Source organism: Paramormyrops kingsleyae, chromosome 2 (genome assembly GCF_048594095.1).
Source record: "Paramormyrops kingsleyae isolate MSU_618 chromosome 2, PKINGS_0.4, whole genome shotgun sequence".
NCBI lineage: Eukaryota > Metazoa > Chordata > Actinopteri > Osteoglossiformes > Mormyridae > Paramormyrops > Paramormyrops kingsleyae.
Genome location: NC_132798.1, coordinates 30,979,182 through 30,998,563, shown reverse-complemented (window position 1 = coordinate 30,998,563; position 19,382 = coordinate 30,979,182). Strand labels below are relative to the sequence as shown.

At 45.0% G+C, this 19,382-nt stretch overlaps 1 protein-coding gene across 5 annotated transcripts; it reads left to right on the top strand.

Annotated features, from left to right (window-relative positions):
• Nucleotides 1-1,526: 1,526 nt before the first annotated feature.
• LOC111848554 (paired box protein Pax-8-like) lies at nt 1,527-14,906 on the top strand. Of its 5 annotated transcripts, none has more exons than XM_023820661.2 (12): nt 1,527-1,640; nt 2,082-2,192; nt 7,198-7,363; nt 7,747-7,944; nt 8,063-8,139; nt 8,449-8,574; nt 8,664-8,842; nt 9,065-9,170; nt 9,345-9,581; nt 9,828-9,929; nt 11,746-11,835; nt 14,359-14,906. In XM_023820661.2, the coding sequence occupies exons 2-12, from the start codon at nt 2,171-2,173 to the stop codon at nt 14,427-14,429; spliced, it is 1,374 nt and encodes a 457-aa protein (XP_023676429.2). In that variant the 5' UTR covers nt 1,527-1,640; nt 2,082-2,170; the 3' UTR covers nt 14,430-14,906. The 5 variants fall into 5 exon arrangements, 4 of the variants coding, with proteins under 4 accessions (XP_023676429.2, XP_023676428.2, XP_023676426.2 ...); XM_023820660.2 differs by having other exon boundaries at nt 2,041-2,192; nt 7,222-7,363; XM_023820658.2 differs by having other exon boundaries at nt 2,041-2,192.
• The last annotated feature ends 4,476 nt before the right edge of the window (nt 14,907-19,382 follow it).

The window sequence follows — 19,382 nt, the reverse complement described above, 5'->3', positions numbered from 1 at the left end:
CCGTTTTTCTCGTCGCTGTCTGTGCTGCCATCCACCGCGTTAATTCATACTAAAATTGCAGTTCAACTTTCAGCAAGCTTGGATCTCTTTCACCGCTAGTTTCGCAGTGAAATTTGCCCTCTGTGTTCATATTAAAGCTAGTCATTTGGCCCATCACAACATCTTCTTAAACGGAATTTATATACAACGGAAATATATATTTAATTAAATGTTTTTTTTTTTACTATTTAATGCTTTCTGCAGAGAATAATCAGATACAAAAACTCGAGGAGAGTATGAAAAACAAATGAGTAAACAACAGCAGCACAACAATAATAATAATAATAATAATAATAATAATAATAATAATAATAATAATAATAATAATGATAATAATAATAATAGCAGCAATAGCCTAATAATGATGGCTTGTGAGTAGCCTAGTGCTTCAGGTGAATTTAGCACTCAGAAATGTAAGTGACGTTTCAGGGAGCCATATGGCCGGGACGCTCAGCTCACTGACCGGCTAACCGAGGTGCCAGAGCGTCCGTAATGTTTGTCTTTGTATAAATGATAGCGCTGGAAGTGAGAAGACCACAGGCATTCCGACGAAGAGGCGAGAAGAAACGCGGCCATAAACGTTACATTACAACGTGAAAACAATTACTAACCTAAACAATAACACAGGAGGAATAACAGGGCCAGAATGCATTTAAATACCGATAACAGAGTTTTCTCTAGAGAGAAATCGTTGCCCGTATTTCATCGTCCATTCAAACTCATACCGTGTGAAAGTAGAAATATAATTTCGGAATTTTAAAAGATGAGGAGGAAGTCCAACTGGACAGATATTGACAGGCTGAAATATCCGCACGTGGTCTCATTCAAGCCACTTGCTGCAGTAATGAGTTCCTTGTATATGACAGTTAACAGCCGCCGTGTTACATATAGTGGGCCAGGAGCTGACTCTTAATGTATCTATTGTAATGCACTGAGCGAAAGTTTGACGCTTGTACATGATGCTGCATGGGTCATAATCTGACAAATGAATAAACTCTGATACGAGTGAATGACGGGAAAATGTGGGGTCGTGACAAGTATAATTGCTAATTAATTGCTAAGTAGATAAAGTTCTTGGGGGGGGGGGACAAATAATTTATATTCAGATATCACCATATACTTCTTACAGTGTTAGATAATAGATCATACCTCCATCACTTTTATTAAGTAATAGGCCTATGTGTGAAACATGTGGAAAAACCCGCCACAATGAAATCGACTGCGAATCTTTCTGAATAACTCAACAATACACAGTCGTACTTGCTGGTATCTGAGGATGAAAGACAGCAAGATTTCCACGTCCCGGAGCGATCCCTCGTCTCTCTTACGGTGGATGGACGGTAATTTGTCCTGGTTGCTCGGTTTGAGTGGCATCGGTTTTAATGTGCGGAGCTACTCACCACGCCTTCACCTAGTAATGGGGGCGTCGCCGTGGCATCAGGGGGGATAAAAGCGACGCACAGCCCAGGCTGATGATATTAGAAACATCTTAAGAGGCGTTTCATCCCGAGGAGTCACCTGAAACGGTTTTGCGGCTGTTCTGTATACCTTTGGATAATACACACCTGAGTGGACTGAGATTTTATTTATTCGCTGTTCAGGTAAATGATCGGTTTCTAAACACCAGAAGGTACAAATGGCAGTAACATAGCAGCGCAGGAGATTCTGAACTTGCTTTATTAACTATAGGGTGCATTGCGCTGCTCAGATCTCCTCGTTTCTGTTTTTTCCCCCACAATTTTTGACGTACAACGACTGACATATGCAGAAATAACGTCATCATAAGCACATTAGTGGGTTATCCGCCGGGGTAGAGAAACCCGGTCAAGATGAGCGTAGGGGTAAACAAAAATTCCTTTCGAATTGTGCAGGTTTTAAGTCTGCAGGAACGACTTGGGCTTGTTAACTAAGAGTATCCATATACAGAATTGCTCATGAAGTATAAAACTGAATTTAATCGTGCTTTTACACCACCGATTAATTCCAGCGCGTCTTTTTTAGCCTGTTGTGCACCGAAAGACTCTCTTTAATGCCCATCGCAGCTCTTCGTCGACTGACCGCGCAACTCAGTAACCAACTGCGGGAAACACGTACCGTCAAGTCCAGTTGCGTCTTCGGAGAGAGCGGGACGATGTCCAGCGCACCCGGACGAGGTAAGAGGGATAGCCCAACAGAAATCCCAGTGTGTATGAATCTGAAGTCGTTTATTCAGTTAGCGCTGCAACCTGTCACACTTAAATGAATACGAAAAGCTTTCCTAGTAAAAGACCATCTTGGTTTGTAGTGTTCGGATATAATTGGAAATTTGCCTTTCTGAGAATCTTATACCAAAACAAGAATCGTAATAATATTGAACAAGTGTTCACTAATGCATTAAAATAAAAATTGTGTTAAAATCGCAGGATATTTGTATGATCAAAGCGTGTGCATAACTATTTAGGCGTTGTGATGAAGTCACGTCTATACTGTACGGTTTACTATGAAAGCCTGTTTATTAGACAATTGAATATTACAGAATGACCAATTAAAAGTACCATATAGGCTAGTGTATATTATATATAATTGTAGCGCATTTTTATATAGGTTTCCCATCGGGTTACATAAAGTATTATTATATATATACAATTTCTGTAATGGACATTAATAATGGTTAATAGTGGTTTCATAAGTAATTGAAAATACACAACTCGCATTTTACTCTAACAGCCATAAAATAATAATAAGCCAAAATTCAAAATATAATATTATATGGTACTTTGAGTTATTTCGTTCTCACTTTCAGAATAACGTTGAATCTATAGAACACCATGCAGGTACACCCACTCAAAGACAAATAGGGCTATAGGTGAAGCATTATCATTTAATAACCCACCAGGGGATACTCTCATCGCAGCTGTAAAATCATGTACGATTTCATTCACAAATCAACTGACGTCGTGGAAGTAACTGCTTTAGAAACAGTCAACGTTTAAATTAAAATTAATACAGCCTATTTTATATGACGATAAAAATGAAAGTTAATGGTATATATCAATCCAAAATCTATATCGATTAAACGAATATTTATTGGTATATTTGATAATTGTTGTTCGTTGGTTTTAAATTATGAGAAAAATAAGTGGTTATTAAATAGAAGTGCATCTTAAACGAAAACATATTTTCATACATAGGGCCTTGCATATAGATTCTTCTTAGTTGAACTAATGTTAAACTTCGCTTTCAATAGTATATATAAAGAAATTGCGCTAATTAACCTTATTAAAATGATAATTTATGGGCAAATCGAGTGAGTTGGTGAAAACTTTTTGGGGTAGGCCTATTATTTTTCTTTTACGTAATTACGTAAACCCTTTCTGATATGAGCGACTTTCATTTATATTTTGAGCCAAATTTAATAGGTCAAATACAATAATATAATTAAATTAATATACTGTAAAGAACATCTTAAGGTTTTGCAATATGGATGAAAAGTTATTCAAATGGAATTAAAGCGATAGGCCTGTTACGAATATAAAATTTGGAAAGTAAACTTGTGTATTGAATCAAAACCAATGCATCGCGCTAAATTGCTTAACCGGAACTAATTAAGATAATCGAATATATGATACAAGAAAAGCAGAAGTTCTTGTAATTAAGATTGGTTGTTTATTAAATACGTAGAACATGTCTTCCCTTAGCCGAAATGTTTTCTTTTAACCTGCAGTGCAAAACGTAACTTTCCAGCGCAGCCTACATTCCTATTAAATTCAGCATATTGAATGAGACATATCACAAAATTAATTACTACTATAAAAGTAAATAAATTCTATAAAACAAGAAAATGTCCCAAAATAGGATTGCTTCCAGTTGGAAGATTACTCGGCAAAGGGTTTTACTGTTTTCCCCTACAAATATAGACAATTGAAAGACCTCGCTTGGAAGGTAATTAAAAGCTCCTTTTAAAAAATTGTGAGGGATCAGGGAAAAAAGATGGTTATCGCGTGGTCTTTGTCAGTTTAATTACGACATTGACGGATGTGATGGTAACTCTCGCTGTAGATAACGGAAGGATTCAGTCAGTCCAGAGACACCCTATGTGGTCTGAACTTTTTGATGTGAACTGTAGCATGAGACGACCTGTCAGACGCAGTTTGCTGATTTAAAATACACCAATTTTAAACTACAACCTGCCCAGGTTACATGACTCATTGTAATTAATTACGGATCTCTGTCTATCCCGCTGCCCTGATATACTGTGTAATTGAGTGAGTGAATTGGATAGTCTTTATAAATGACAGTTGGCTCTCACTTTGCGTTACCATTGAAAAAAACATGTTACAAATTCTTTTACTTTGACAATCATTAATAGCAACCTATACCACACAGACGCATAAATGATTAATGTGTTAATATAATAGCGTACATCCGAATTAAGAGACTTACTCGTTTTAATATGATATAACCCCCTTTAGAAACCGCTTCACTGTCAACACTTAGGTAGATACCAACGCAATCAGTTTTTTACGATTCCGCAAACTTGCAATAGTTTGTTGGAAATATAGGCTATGTGGTGGGTTGCATAACGTTACATGTGTTAAAATATCTCATTTAAGGGCAAAGTTATTTAATTGGTAACTTAAATTTGTTTTATTTAATTTGTACAACTGATTTTGTATTGGTGATTTTGAGTTATGAATTTGAACATACGCGCCCCTTGGACTTTCAGCACCTTCCGCGCAGTCGGAAATAGTGGCCGAATAACCGCATTGACCAAATTCATGTTTAGCTATATCTGTCTGGTCCGACATCGATGTTTGGTTCAAAAGAAAATAAAACGTTCTGCTTAGCTAATTGACACAAGTTGTGCTGTCTTGAATACCTCCTCGAAATAGAGCTGTTGATATATCATATATCCCTGTGACTGCTCCATTTTACACGTTATTATGTTTTTTTGTTTTTTTTTTACAGATAATATATAGGCCTACTTACCGGTTGGGAGGTACGATTACTGATATCCTAGCTGTGATTTTATAACAATAAACATAATATCAATAATCCGCAAGTTTATTTCTTCATTCTAAACAAAATTACAAAATTAAAATATTGAAATCAAGCACGTAACAAACCTCTGTAAATCCTGAGACTACAGTGTCGGTATACCTTCGCACATTCACGGTTTTCATACCAATGTTACATTTTCAGAGCAAACTATCGCAAAAAAAATGAGGGACATTATTTCGTGCTGTCAAAACGGTCCTATGCATTAATTATAAGTGCAGATAGAGAGTGATGACACAAACTGATTTGTTATAATGTCGGTTTGTGGTATGGTAGCTGTTTAAAGCAGCTCGCACGTGAATTAGGCTACAATTATAGAGTTAAAACGGCAGGGAAAGGCGTTTCACGTTTATTTCACGTTTAATGAAATAAAGTGTTGTTCTTAATAGGTTACACCATTTCGCCTGTCTAACTTCGTATATTGACTATATCACGATGTACAGAAAAGTATCCCTCATGTATTGAAGTTTAATCTGTATACTGTGACTTGGGTTAAAGTTTAATGGTCACATTTTACGGCACATATTGGACTTCAGCGTGAGACATCCATGAGTTTGGACTCCTCCGTCTATACTTGCCACGGAATCCAGCGCAGTGCAAAATGGTTGAGCAGAAAATGTCTTAATAAATGCCAGGATGCTTGGTTGTAAGAAAGGCTGATTTTTATTTTAAGGAAACGATAAGCGTAACAATACGGATGGATAGATTCAATTAAATTACGTAGGATACATTTAAAAGCATTTTTAAAAGAATAAGCAGTAGCCTACCGATAATATAAAATCTGCTTTAAATATTCATTTAATGCGAAATTGGATTCTTAGGTGCGTGGTCTCTCCTGTTGCGAAACCATTTCTTTGATAATGTATGAATCTGTCATAAATAATTGATTGCAACTGAATTCAACCCTTTAACCCTTTAATGTAAAGGGGAATGACGGGCAGGGAAAATGCGCAAATGCCTAGTAAAACGGGAGACTTCGGCTTTCACTAAAAACAACACATCAGTAAAGCAAATTGCGAGCATACATGTGCCTCCGTCCAGTTTGTTAGTGTTTCCTCTTGGATGAGACAGACCCCGTGCTTGTGCTGTGTCCAGCCCTTGTCCTTATCGTCGATGGCAGGTGCGGATAAGTAATGGGATCTTTCTTTTAGTCCACCAAGGTTTCCTGTCCCTATCCGGTCCCCTTGGGGCAGCCCGATTTTAATATCCTCTTGACCGGTGGAGCTTGGCGAGGGGGCCCTTACACACTCCGCTACCACCGTTAATGGCGCACCCCCTCCCAGCTCCTCCGGCCGTTTGATGTGGAAATGAAAGCGAAGCGAGGTTAAAAGTGGGACAGGGGGGTGTAAGCGGGACGGGGCCCATCAATGGGTTAAATTAAAAGTCTGGAGATGCTTCGTCAGTCAGCGATGTCACACTACCACAGGGACCCGACACCGCACGAGACCCCCCCCCCCGCCGCGGCAGCACACGGTATGGCTTCGTGTGTTATAAACGGTGTAAAGCCGATTAAAAATCAAATGCCATCTCTCTCCAGTAAAAATCACAGCTGGAGGTATCTTTGATTAAGATACCGTTGGGCTTAGAGAGAGAAGGACAAATTGCCATCTTTTTGTTTTATAAACAATTTCGCTGGTTTTAGTTTAATTTGTTTTAATGTCTGTCTTCCATCGCAATGTCCCTAATTTTGTCACTTTTTTCACAGTCTCATTGTTGCTTCCAGATTTGTTTGGGCTTCTTCTCTTACTTCTGTTCATACTATCTGCGAATTTTGTTCTTTTCACTTTTTTTATTTCCACAAATGTGACCCGTGTGCTTTTTTTTTTTTTTTTTTTTTTTAAATGCAAGGTAACGTTGTTGAAATAATCCTAAAAAAAACACAAAATACAAACGTACCTAACCACTGTCAAAATACAAACGTACCATATGTCAAAATATGTACATTAACCAGCGTTTTTAAATTTAGGTTTTAGTCCATGAACATTTCAATCTACAAACATAAATATATTCTGAAATGCAGGCGATACTAGGTCAGTTTCAGTACTTATGTGATTTTAAAGGGTAAGTGTTGTGTTAAATACTGACTGTGGGCTGAAAGTTTGACTTCCCTCCCTCCCCCAGGCCATGGGGGCCTTAACCAACTAGGCGGTATGTTTGTGAACGGTCGTCCCCTCCCCGAGGTGATTCGCCAGCGCATCGTGGACATGGCGCACCAGGGCGTCCGTCCCTGTGACATCTCCCGTCAGCTCCGGGTCAGCCATGGCTGCGTCAGCAAGATCCTGGGCCGGTGAGTCATTGTGCAGTGTAGCCCGTCCACAGTCATATGCCCCCCCCCCCCCCCCCCCAGTATAGACACCACACCAGCACACGTCTGCCCAAACCTTAGGAACCCCACTCATAATTCACATGCCCTCTATAGATGCCATATGAAGGGGCACCCATATGAATGACCAGGGGCCCCTCCCATAAACACGAATAGCAGTGACGGTTCATGACCTGGGGGGCCACAGCACTCAGCTTCCGGGTTGCGTACAAGACTGTCATTACTGACTGCATGGCCGGGAGAAGGCAGGTTTTCTTGCTGAGATATGGAGAAGGCAGGTTTTCTTGCTGAGATATGTCTTCTCTACCCTTTCGAACTGCTTAACTCTCCATTTATCTTCATGGCAGGTACTACGAGACGGGCAGCATCAAGCCTGGTGTGATCGGAGGCTCCAAGCCCAAGGTGGCCACACCCAAGGTGGTGGACAAGATAGCGGAGTACAAGCGACAGAACCCCACCATGTTCGCCTGGGAGATCCGGGACCGCCTGCTGTCCGAGGGCGTTTGTGACAACGACACGGTGCCCAGTGTCAGCTCTATCAACAGGTAGGAAAGGGGAGTTAGGGTGTCACGCAGCCCAGAGCCCCCCCAGATTCCCGTGTAGCTGCTGTCGCTGGTAGGTGTAGGATGATGTCCATCAAGCATGACCATGACGCCTCTGCAGGATCATCAGGACCAAGGTGCAGCAGCCATTCAACCTGCCGCTGGACTCCAAGGGACTGAGCCCTGGTCACATGCTGAGTGAGTTTCAGAGTCCCAGCCATACAGATGTCAGGTCACCACAGCACTTAGGAGACCATCCCGTGGCTTCAGATATACACAGATTTTAGAGTGATGACAAGGTCAAACTTGGTCATCAAGCTTTACTTCTGACAAAGGGTGTCATGTGTCATTGCTCTGAGGGCGGGGGGGGACTTCATGTATGTAGCAGGCCGGCCAGTGGTGGGTTTGTTCTGCTCCTCCAGTCAGTCAGATAACAAGTATGGCCAGTACATACCGAGTAATGCTCTCTGTCCTTCTCTTCCTCGCTGCCCCCCCTCAACGCTGCAGTTCCCAGCTCGGCGGTGACGCCCCCAGAGTCACCCCAGTCTGACTCTCATGGCTCCACCTACAGCATCTGTGGGCTGCTGGGCATCACGCAGGCAGGTCCTGAAGGCAAGAGGAAGCATGATGAAAGTAGGTTTGCTCCCTCCCTTTTCCAATGTATCACTCCCTGCTCCTCCCTCCCCCAACCTGCTCATCCCTCGTTTCTGTCCGCGGCTCAGCTGACGAGGACAGCTGCCGGCTCAGCCTGGACCCCCAGACCACTAGGGGGAGCTGTAGAAAGCAGCTGAGGCCTGAGCACCTTCCCCCTCTCCACCTGGACGCTCTGGACTGTGGCTTTGAGCACCATCACTGCCCCCCCGAGGCCTTACCCTCTGGTGGCCATGGCAAAACTGAGCAGGTACACGCATGACCCCCCTGCTGCCCCCAGCCCTGCCCTCTGCAGGCACCCAGAGGGTGTTTCTTGAAAGCGTTCATTGTTGAGAATGTCATAATGCATTCTGCTAGCACATGCTAACGGGCAGTGGGCCACATTCCACTGAGGACAGTGGCATTAGCTATCCTGTTTGCACGTAAGGTCGGCGCCGTCGCGTAAATGATCTCTCTGTCTGTCCCTCATCAGGCCCTATATCCGCTATCGCTCATCAGCGGCTGCCTGGACGGAGGCAAAGCAAGCTCTCCAGCAGGCCGCAGCCTGGCGGCCCCCCACAGCTACTCCGTGGTGGCAGGTAGGAGATCCGCTGGCAAACGAGAGCCTGACACTGAGCACATGTCAACATCATCGCCCCCTTAGAATGTACCTGAGTTTAGGTGCTAGTGACTCATTACGCCATACCATTCTTTAATTCCATTTTCATTTCCCTCATCCACTCACCCTCCTCCATGGTGTCGTGGTGCCACAGACCCTCTACAGGCCCCCCCAATCTGTCTGAAACAGGAAATGTCCCCAGAAGTGAGCAGCACCAGCGACTCCCCCAGCGGAGTGGACAGCTCCGCCTTCATGGAGCTCCAGCCAATCGCAGCTTCCGTTTCTGCTTGCAGCGGCGGGGGTGGCTCCTCCCATCTCTCTCATGCTTTCCGTCCATTCTCCCCTCATGGCCCAGTGTATGGGCAGCTCAGCACCCAGTCTCTCATAGCAGGTACGATAAGGGTCCTATGAGCTCGCCCGCCCCCCCCCCACCTCACATTCCTCCCGCATTCCTCTCTGCTGCCACCTACAAGACCATTTCATCTCACCTTCTAGATACTCTAATGGTCCAGATCTTCTACAAAAGCCGGAAAGGCATGTAAATGTCACATGTTGATGGTTTAAACGTGAGATAATGCAGCCGGGTGGTGTTCTGTCTAACCCCCCCACACGCGGCTTGTCTCTGCTGGGGCTGCAGGTAGAGAAATGATGGACTCCAGTCTGCCTGGTTACCCTCCTCACATCCCGGCTAGTGGCCAGCCCAGCTTTACCTCGCCCACCATCGCCAGCATGGTTGCAGGTGAGAGAGGAACTCAGAGACTCAGGCGGGATAGTCCACCTTCTGACGTTCAGGGACTCAGGCAAGATAGTCCACCTTCTGATGTTCAGGGACTCAGGCAAGATAGTTCACCTTCTGACGTTCAGGGACTCAGGCAAGATAGTCCACCTTCTGATGTTCAGAGACTCAGGCAGGATAGTCCACCTTCTGATGTTCAGGGACTTAGGCAAGATAGTCCAGCTTCTGATGTTCAGGGACTCAGGCAGGATAGTCCACCTTCTGATGTTCAGGGACTCAGGCAAGATCGTCCACCTTCTGATGTTCAGGGACTCAGGCAAGATAGTCCATCTTCTGATGTTCAGAGACTCAGGCAGGATAGTCCACCTTCTGATGTTCAGGGACTCAGGCAAGATAGTCCACCTCCTGATGTTCAGGGATTCTGGTAGGATAGTCCATCTTCTGATGTTCAGGGATTCTGGCAGGATAGTCCACCTTATGATGTTCAGGGACTCAGGCAGGATAGTCCACCTTCTGATGTTCAGGGACTCAGGCAGGATAGTCCACCTTCTGATGTTCAGAGACTCAGGCAGGATAGTCCACCTTCTGATGTTCAGGGACTCAGGCAGGATAGTCCACCTTCTGATGTTCAGGGGTTAGAAGCTCTGCCAGCTTAATAAATAAAAGAGTTTGTATAAATGCTAATGTGCACAAAATTGACTATTCAATGGCAAAGTCAATGACACCCAGTATAAATACAGATAAACTTTAAAATATGATAAACACATTTAATAAGAGGCTCATCTCCAGAAAACATTTTTGTGCTTTATTTAAAAAGTAACCCTATTTGTTTTTGATTTCACAGATTATAGGCTTGTTACAGTTTGTCTTTCGTTCTTTAAACTAATTTTCAACTTTGGCACCATTTCAATCATGTGTTCAGAATCAGACACAGATACACAGACACACAGATACACAGACAGATACGGAGCACATGCCCATGGTCCAGGCCAGACCTGGTCCAACTCACACCTAAACCAAGCTGGTCCCAGTTCAGCAAAGACCAGCCGCAGTGTATCTGCTGGGGAAATGGGGCAGAGACGTGGTCACCACACATGGGGGGGGGGGCATAATACAGCCTGAGAAGAGGGGGAATGCAAAGGGAACAGAGGGGGTGGCCAGAGAGATGGGGGGGGGGGGGCAATCACCTGTGGGAGAAGCTGTTTCTAACAGAGGGGAAGGGTTAGCTAATGAGTAACCTACCTAACCGCTGAGCTATGCTAGTAACCACAGCAGGGCACCCCCACATGGGCATCGCCATGGAGACGCAGGCAAGGGCGCAGGGTGAATGATGCGGGAGTTTGTGTGAGAAGAAGGATGCTGGACTCGTATCAGGACACGCTGGGGTCCCGCTCACACGGTCACCCCTTAGGTACCGGCATAGCTAATAAAGTGGGGGGGTGGAGACGGAGTTTTACCCTGGACCCCGAATCCAGCTCAGATTAATGGTTTACATGGCGCTGGGGTCTTTGCTGATTTGCATATGAAGGTTCCATGGTGTGAGTCATGCGTTTTCACAATGGGATCACTGTTCACAGTTTATGACACGTGTGTTTACATGTGACACACTTATGTTTGTCATGTTTCTCCTAAAGTGATGGTTATTCTGTTTCACAACGCAAGATAAAGTTGAATTTTACACACATTATGCTCACCAAAATCATTTCCCTGAGCAGTTAGCAGAAATACCAAGCCTATCAAACTGAGCAATTCTGGGTCATTAATGGAACAAATATTGCTGTGTGTCGAGACCCCTGATGTGCATGTTTCCATTCTGCAGGTGCTGATTACTCCGGTCAGGCAGCGTACACACACACCCCGTACGCCTCCTACAGCGACACCTGGAGGTTCACCAACTCTGCCATTCTTGGTGAGGTCACCACACCCTGAAACACCCAGCAGCTTCATCAAGGTGGTCCTGCAGTTTAGGATAGTCCTGTGGTTTAAGGTGGTCCAGTACTTTAGGGTAATCCTGAGGTTGAAAGTAGTCTGACAGTTTAGGATAATCCTGAGGTTTAAGGTGGTCCTGCAATTAAGGGTGGTCTTGAGGCTTAAGGTGATCCTGCAGTTCAGGATAGTCCTGAGGTTTAAGGTGGTCCTGCAGTTAAGGGTGGTCTTGAGGCTTAAGGTGATCCTGCAGTTCAGGATAGTCCTGAGGTTTAAGGTGGTCCTGCAGTTAAGGGTGGTCTTGAGGCTTAAGGTGATCCTGCAGTTCAGGATAGTCCTGAGGTTTAAGGTGGTCCTGCAGTTCAGGATAGTCCTGAGGTTTAAGGAGGTCCTGCAGTTTAGGATAGTCCTGTGGTTTAAGGTGGTCCTGCAGTTTAGGGTAATCTTGAGGTTTAAGGTGGTCTGGAAGTTTAGGGTGGTCCGGAAGTTTATGGATAGTCCTGAGGTTTAAGGTGGTCCTGCAGTTCAGGATAGTCCTGAGGTTTAAGGAGGTCCTGCAGTTTAGGATAGTCCTGTGGTTTAAGGTGGTCCTGCAGTTTAGGATAATCTTGAGGTTTAAGGTGGTCTGGAAGTTTAGGGTGGTCCGAAAGTTTAAGGATAGTCCTGAGATTTAAGGTGGTCCTGCAGTTTAGGGTAATCCTGAGGTTTAAGGTGGTCCTGCAGTTGAGGATAGTCCTGAGGTTTAAGGTGGTCCTGCAGTTAAGGGTGGTCTTGAGGCTTAAGGTGATCCTGCAGTTCAGGATAGTCCTGAGGTTTAAGGTGGTCCTGCAGTTAAGGGTGGTCTTGAGGCTTAAGGTGATCCTGCAGTTCAGGATAGTCCTGAGGTTTAAGGTGGTCCTGCAGTTAAGGGTGGTCTTGAGGCTTAAGGTGATCCTGCAGTTCAGGATAGTCCTGAGGTTTAAGGTGGTCCTGCAGTTCAGGATAGTCCTGAGGTTTAAGGAGGTCCTGCAGTTTAGGATAGTCCTGTGGTTTAAGGTGGTCCTGCAGTTTAGGGTAATCTTGAGGTTTAAGGTGGTCTGGAAGTTTAGGGTGGTCCGGAAGTTTATGGATAGTCCTGAGGTTTAAGGTGGTCCTGCAGTTCAGGATAGTCCTGAGGTTTAAGGAGGTCCTGCAGTTTAGGATAGTCCTGTGGTTTAAGGTGGTCCTGCAGTTTAGGATAATCTTGAGGTTTAAGGTGGTCTGGAAGTTTAGGGTGGTCCGAAAGTTTAAGGATAGTCCTGAGATTTAAGGTGGTCCTGCAGTTTAGGGTAATCCTGAGGTTTAAGGTGGTCCTGCAGTTGAGGATAGTCCTGAGGTTTAAGGTGGTCCTGCAGTTGAGGATAGTCCTGAGGTTTAAGGTGGTCCTGCAGTTTAGGATGGCCTTGTGGTTTAGACCTGGTTTAGCTCCTACAGCTTATAGCTCCAGTTTAAAATGTACGTTATCTTATTATGTCATGGAGCTTTTACGGTCTTATGAACCTGAGTGGTATAAAAGGCTTGTGACCCCGAACCTGCAGGCCACACATCACAGCGGAAGCTGAGCTGCAGTTTTTAATCAGTCGTCATAGAAAGCAGTTCTACATGAATGGGGGGGGCGGGGGGCGGGGTTGGCCCCAACAGCCGTCCTCCATCCTGCAGTCACAAATCACTCCTTAACTCAGAGCCCCCCATTCCAAAATAATGTATTCCAGTAGGATAAAACGACGACCACAGGGCAAAGATAACCACTAGTGACTTAATGCACACAGTGAGCTCATTAAAGGATTAACCATTAACCAGTGCTGACCAGCCCCACCGATATCAAAGGAGTTTTAATGGTGCAGCCTATTAGCCGCTGCTATGAATCAGCACCAAATGCTTTTGCAGGGCTGCCCAGGTTACCATGCAGGAAACTACACTGAAAAGAAAGTGGCCGTCCATTTATACTGGCTGTGTAGTGCAGCCTGTCTATGTGAGCAGCCTGTCTACATGTAAGGGCCGTTCAATCACTTTGTGTGATTCACACTGAGGAGTTTAAGAATGGAAACATATGAAAATCATCCTGTCCAAAATTATGCGCCCATTGGAAGAAAAACACTTGACCAGTACCAAGATTTTAGGAACGAATCAAGAACACAAAAAGTGGGAGGGTTTGTAGCTCTGTGGGTTAGACTGGTGTGCTTGGAATCAGGTGGTTGTTACTTCAAATCCAGCGTTACCAGATTATGAGGCTATTGCACAAGACCCTTAATGTCTGACTCCACGTTTTCAAAATGTACCTCACTTTGGTTTCTGCTAAGTGAGACGAGGTTTATTTCAAAATATTTTTACAAAAAGTGTGTGTTTGCATTTATGTGTTTATATCAGTTCCATTTTATGTATCAAAGCTTTTTACTCATATGAACATACATACTGTTGACAATGAGGTTTGAGTGGAGACAGGCCTGAATTCAGCAAAATGACGTGATTTTCGGGATGATCCCCACAGGGTCGCCATATTACTACAGCTCAGCCTCACGGACGGCGGCCCCCTCCAGCACAGCCTACGATCATCTGTAGGGGTCGGCCCACAGTCCAGGGTCTTGAGCAGCAGTCACCTTGGATGGTGGTGGGGGGGGGGAACCGCCAAGAGGAACAGGACATGTTTCTAAAGGCAAAAGACGAGAAGCTGAGCGAATCAGCGGCCGCAAAAGGAGGCGACAAACCGGAGAATCAGGCGTGGAGCGGAACAGATCCGCGGAATGACTGGAGGTCCACACCTCAATCGGAATACCAGGAGACGATGTCACTGTCACAGACTTCATTCCTTCATCTTATACACAGAGCTGATGTGTCTGACAGACTTCTGACATTTATGGCATTTTTCTTTATCATGGATCTACAGCAATCTAATGAACTCTGAGAGCACACAGACAGCACAACAACACAGTTTCTGACGCTATGCAGTTTATAATCAGCGGCAAATTAATCTAAAAAAAAAAAAAAAGAACATGAATGAAATTTTCTAGTGGAAAGAAAACATGATGGACAGACACATCAACTTCCCGTCAGAGAAAAGATATGATATCTCTGTAGCTGTTGTGTAGGATTTTATTTAAGAGGGACACAGGGAGAGCTGAGGGTGAATCTGGAGCAGCAGGGTCAGATAATGCAGCCGGCTCTGTGCCTTTCTGTGCGCCATTGAGACGTGTGGATGAGATGATTACAAAACGGGGATCCATGCTGGAAAGACTTTCACCCTCGACATTCAGGGTTTTCTCATGCTGCTACTCAAAGGCACGTGACTGAAAATCATCTGGATATTATATCTTGAAATGCAAATGTCATATTTCCAAAGAACTATTTTAACTAAATAAAGCATGAATAGGATACGTTTGCTTTTTAAAACTCTAAATGTAACACAATGATCATAAAATAAAAGTAAAATGAAAATAAAATGACCATGGGGTGGATTTGGGTACTAAGACACAGGTCCTGCTGTACTGTTTGTTGTATACATGCAGTATGAAGCATGGGGGGGGGGGGGGCATGGAGAAACAAAGGTTGAGTGTAGGTAGAGGGCGGGGGGGCGGAGCCGCCGTGAGACGTGAGAATGTCCACCAGAAGGAGCTCATTTACATATTAACAGATTCAATCAAATCAGACATCACGACGGGCACAACCAATCAGATCACTAGATCATGCTGCAGGCACATAATGGGGGCGGTTCATCGACATTTAAGGTCCAAACAGCTTAACTTGATTTTTTTTCAATTCCAAAAGATATGCTTATAGGAATTTGTTGCTGAATATTATTATTTTCTGCCATGTTCGATCTTGTCTGATTTGTAAGTGGGTGTGGTGGTGCAGTGGTTAGCACTGTAGCCTCAGACCTCTGGGACCTGGGTGCCATTGTGTGGTTTCCTGTGGGTAATCCCGGTTATCCCCATCATACAAAAACTAGCTGTGGTTAATTTAAGTTACCAAAGTTGCCCATAGGTGTGAACGATGTGTGATGGGTTGGCACCCCATCCTGGGTTGTTCCCTGCCTTGCACCCATAGCCTCTGGGATGGGCTCCAGGCGCCTGGTGACCCTGCATAGGACAATAGGACATGGATGGATGGATGGATGGATGGGCGATTTGTTAGTCTGCAAGATGCATGTCTTAAAGAGCTTAAGACAGACCATTGGGTGCCAGGTGCAGGTTTGTAAATGTTACATGCATTTAAACAGAACAGCATCCATTTGAAACCAAAGGCCGGAATGAGATGAGTGCTACAGTATAGTCATGAGCATGTCACCCTGCAAAGCGGAAAGCTCGCTTGTCTCTGATACACTCTTGATGCTGCAGTCTATGCTAGTTATCGCTATGCAATGAATTATGGGGCCTGACATCACGGCAAACCCCAAACGCACAAGTGCAGGAAGTGCACGCCATGTACGATGGGATTCTGACTGACAAAGGTCATTAGCCACCATTCCCTGATCCATTCAGGAATCTGTCATAATTTAACAACAAGCAAATACCCGAAGCCAGAATGACTCTCATCGTGGAAGAGTGTCAGCATCGGTAAGTAAATGCGCTTTGTTTGGCCGTCGGACTCCAGCCTCCGATAGTTCTGTCCCGCCGGCATTTCCTTGCTAGTCAGCACTCTGACGGATGAGCAAGAGCGTGCGCACTGATCCCTACGCCACTCGCATCTGTTTCATCTCCCTTTTTATTTTCTGCATCACGTATTTTTATTTGCAATTATTCCCCCTTCGTGCGGAGCTCATCATTATGGGCCCTTAACGAGGTTCTGGCTGGCCGGCGGCGTGGGGGAGCTGGGCCTGTACGCTGGCTGATAGATGGCCCTGCTCTCGGTTAGCCAGCCGTTTAGCCGCCGTATGCTGCCCTAACAGGGCTTAAACTTGCAAAACGCTTAAAGGGGCGACACCAGGTGGAAAAAAAATCAGTAAAAACAGTCTTTCTGCAACCTTGAAAAGTAAAAACACTGCTGGCTAAAGAGCCCTCCCTTTGAGTTCGCCTGCCCCAGCCTCAGTCATCACTGATGGGTTGATCATTAGCATTGGAGCTGGTCAGTGGTTCAACAAAATTTGCCCAGAAGAACCCACCCCCCCCACCCCCCCGCCCATCTGAGACGTCGCCCTGTGTACAGCCATCACAGCGGGAAGCACCTCTGGCCCAGTGTGTCAAGAAAAACACATACAAACAACACGGCCTTTCCAGATTCACCCCCAAGCTTCCGGTGTCAGGTCCTGCCCTGGGGGAAAGGGCACCAGGACGGCTCCTGAAAGGCAGGCGGACACTGAGGACCAGGCCCCCTGCTTATCACCACAATCACTCTCAGCTTGTTTTTCCTTCTCGGGGTCTTTGTGGGCAGGAGAAAACTTGCACAGATGGATAGAGCACAGACACTGGATGGGGATGGATTTTGCTATTATGGTCTAAGTAGAAGAGAATACAGACCCACCTCTATAGGCCAGGATCACCTGCCATAAGGGAGACCAGTTTTACCAGGTACACATTTTATCAGATTCAGATTAACTATTTGCAGCCAGTCATTGGTAAAAAAAATAAATGACAACTGTAGTGGCGCGGTACTAACTTTAATTAAAAAATGATAATATTTCATCTGATTTGTGCAAATGAATACACATATCAAGATCGCCATTGGTCACCTACTGGACAGCAAGAGAAGAGCAGCAAGGCATCAGATTTTTTTAAAATCTTAATTTTTGTCCAATAGATTTCACACATTTATGTTCACAATTTAAGTGAATTAATTTAGCTTCAGAACTTTTCTTAGCATAAAAGAACTGCCCCTCCCCCCCCAGTGCAGGTTCGTGCCCTTAAACACTGCGCCTCCCGTACCCCGGATAGGCAGCCGCCGGCTCTGACCTCTTCTGTTATTTCTACTGCGTCTCTTTCAGGGAGCGAAGGACACTTTACCTGAAGTGGTCATACCGGAGAGGAATGAGGGGCGACTGAGTCAGAGTGACTGAGCGTGAGGTCAGGGGAGAGGTCAGCTGGAGGGCTGGGAAGCCCTGGGGCCAGAAGCACTCATGGTGGTGCTAGCGGTTAGCATCAGGGCTAACAGCAGCGAGCAGGAGACATGTGACCAGCGTGAACAGAAGGACACACTAGAGGGTGTGGAGGAAGAGTGGTCAGAACAATGAGAAGGAGGGAGGGGAACTCAGAAGAGAGAGAGAGAGAGTGAGAGAGAGAGAGGAGTGTCACGGATGGTTTTGTCTGCAGTGTGTTGTTGCTGTTCCTCTCGCTGGGGGCGGGCTGCACCCCCCCAGCTCCCAGCTCTTGTCTCGCCTTTTTAATAGCTCAGTCACCCCTGAGGTAGCACCCTGTGTCCTGCACAGCCAAGTAATGCGAAGGAAGAAAGATCCAGAAATAGGGGACAAGATGGGAACGAGGACAGACATCAATAGCATCAACAACCGCCACTAATGCGAGCTGCCGGAGCCTGTCTGTGTGTGTGTGTGTGTGTGTGTGTGTGTGGGGGGGGGGGGGGGGGGGGGGGGGAGGGGGGGGATGACGGTCCTCAGGGCTTGTTCAGGTAGCCACAGCACACGTCTCTTAAATAAGCAACCTTTCAAAGCGCACCGTCCATAGAGATGAGCCAAATCACAGCATAATAAGCATCCTGTCATGAGTGGCAGGTGTCAATTAGCAGCTTAAAGCGAGCGTATTGTCCGAATGGCTGATTAAAAGAAGTGTGCCATGTGTTTGGCTGTTTAAAAGAAGTGTGCCATGTGTTTGGCTGTTTAAAGGAAGTGTGCCATCCGATTGGCTGTTTAAAGGAAGCGTGCCATCCGATTGGCTGTTTAAAAGAAGCATGTGGTCCAAATGGCTGTTCAACGGCCCAGCGTGGAATTTGACTTTGTTGAAATGCTGCTTCTGTGTGACAAAACTGAAACAATCTTCACCCCGCCCTCCTCTCTGCCTACGTTCAGTTTAGTTCTGTGAGGCCTGAACTTTAACCTCTCAGCCTAATATGTTATTGCCAAATTTATTATCTGATCAAAATTTATCCTTTAATATTAACAAGTATGGAGTTTATTAACAATGAGATAATCAGTGGATCAGATTAAAAAACATCATTGAAGAGCTGACACTTTGCTTCTTCGTCAGCCCAAAAATGAATGGTCTGGATTTAGCCGTGATTCGTTGGCTTCTTCTGTTACTTCCGGGTCAAAGCTGCAGAGCGTGTGCAGAGCGTGTGCAGAGCGTGTGCAGAGCGTGTGCAGAGCGCCCCAGCCCGTTTGGGTCTGACTGAACGCTTACATGCAGGAGTAAATCAACTACCAACCACATTAGTCCGACTTTGAAAAATTTGATTTAGTAGGATTTCAGTCAGACTAACACATTTACATATACTTTAAAAGTCCGGTTTTAGTCAGACTAACACAATAATTAGATTTTTTTCTAACGTCATGTAAACATAATGATTTTGACATAATGAGGATGACTTTCTTTAAAAATGTGGTGAAAATTGTGAGTAATATAAATGTCAATG

Bases quoted from the DNA above. Each gene is read 5' to 3' on its own strand.
- LOC111848554 (XM_023820658.2), top strand. From the start codon at position 2,069: ATGCCCATCGCAGCTCTTCGTCGACTGACCGCGCAACTCAGTAACCAA. The intron at 7,364-7,746 runs GTGAGTCATTGT...TCTTCATGGCAG, and splicing joins GTCAGCAAGATCCTGGGCCG to GTACTACGAGACGGGCAGCA. The intron at 9,582-9,827 runs GTACGATAAGGG...CTGGGGCTGCAG, and splicing joins CACCCAGTCTCTCATAGCAG to GTAGAGAAATGATGGACTCC.